Below are 1,389 nucleotides of genomic sequence, written 5' to 3' on the forward strand. Positions count from 1 at the left end.
CCCCGCCCTTCCCTACAGCAAGGCCCAGAGCAGAGAGGACCCACTGCTGGCGGGAAGGGTGGTTCCCATTCAACAGGCCCTGTTTGCCTGTCCTCAGAGGGCATTTCTGGGAGCAGCTGCTGCTCTCAGAGGAGTCCAGGCCCACCTTCTCCCCAACCCCCAGACCTGCCCTGGGAGCCCAACCCAGGCTATGGCAGGGCAGGCCCCCGGAGGGGGCTCACAGCCAAGGGCAGAGACCCGATCAGTTGTCCCCAGCAGAGCTGGCCAGAGAAGGTTCAGATGAGAGCAGCACGGGGCAGTGAAAAGTCCAGCCAGACCATGCAGCAAGAGGGCGGAGGGGACCCTTCCTGCCCCAGCCCCCTTCTCAGCCCACCTGCCTGGACACTGCGGAGGATTTCCAGGGCTGCAGGGAGCAAGAGGTCAGGGAGGTGTTCCCCAGCCCCTTCCCTGGGGGAGATGATCTAGGTCACTGCCTTGGTCAAGGTGGCCCTCCCGGCACCACTGTCTCTGGGTTCCAGAAATGACCATCCCTTCATCCGAGGGCCCATCACCCACTCAGGGTTCTCGACACGGCTCCATGTGGGGAGATCATCCTCTTGTTAAACCCTCGCAGGCAGTCCTCACTTGAGCGTCTCCTCTTTGCTGCTGAGACCTAGATGGTTGGGACGGTTGCCCTGGGTTTGTAGGGATTCCCTGGGGTGCAGGAAATCATCAGCCCATTGCCCCCCGCCCCCAGCAGTCCTGGCTCTGGTGTGGAGGCTTGGGTGAGCCGATGCAGTCCCCGCAGCCCCCTCCTACCTCGGCTCCCATGCTCCGCTGGCCCTCCGTCTGCTGCAAGGTTCCGAGTCTGAGGGGCTCAGGCCGGAGACCCATTCCACAGGGCACTCCTCCTTTATGACTTCACCCACTGAAGTCACCCGGGAAACAGTGCTGAACATTCCACCCCAGAGCCTTGGCCTCTAGGAGGCAGGGACGGGAGGCCCGGGCAGCCCAGAGGACTCTGTCCACAGTGTAGATGAGGACGCGCTGGCTCATGTCCCGCAGGGATGTAGAGGGCAGCCTCAGGGGCACCGGGCGCTCCCGGCACCATGGATGACGCTGCCGTCCTCAAGCGACGAGGCTACATCATGGGGATCAATTTGGGAGAGGGCTCCTACGCCAAAGTCAAATCCGCTTACTCTGAGCGCCTCAAGTTCAACGTGGCGGTCAAGATCATCGACCGCAAGAAAGCCCCCACGGACTTCCTGGAGAAATTCCTTCCCCGGGAAATTGAGATTCTGGCCATGCTAAACCACCGCTCCATCATCAAGACCTACGAGATCTTCGAGACTTCAGATGGCAAGGTCTACATCGTCATGGAACTCGGGGTCCAGGGTGACCTCCTTGAGT

The 1,389-nt window shown here is 61.6% G+C and overlaps 1 protein-coding gene across 1 annotated transcript in view; it reads left to right on the forward strand.

The window, feature by feature from the left end:
* The first annotated feature begins 6 nt into the window (after positions 1 to 6).
* LOC104984458 (testis-specific serine/threonine-protein kinase 1-like) overlaps positions 7 to 1,389 on the forward strand; it is a 2,669-nt gene continuing 1,286 nt past the window's right edge. The window contains exon 1 of the mRNA XM_010834184.1: positions 7 to 1,387. Within this exon, the coding sequence (XP_010832486.1) occupies positions 1,089 to 1,387 (299 nt within the window). The 5' untranslated portion in view covers positions 7 to 1,088. The remainder of the gene's footprint in view (positions 1,388 to 1,389) is intronic.

Source organism: Bison bison, unplaced genomic scaffold (genome assembly GCF_000754665.1).
Source record: "Bison bison bison isolate TAMUID 2011002044 unplaced genomic scaffold, Bison_UMD1.0 scf7180017845395, whole genome shotgun sequence".
Classification (NCBI taxonomy): domain Eukaryota; kingdom Metazoa; phylum Chordata; class Mammalia; order Artiodactyla; family Bovidae; genus Bison; species Bison bison.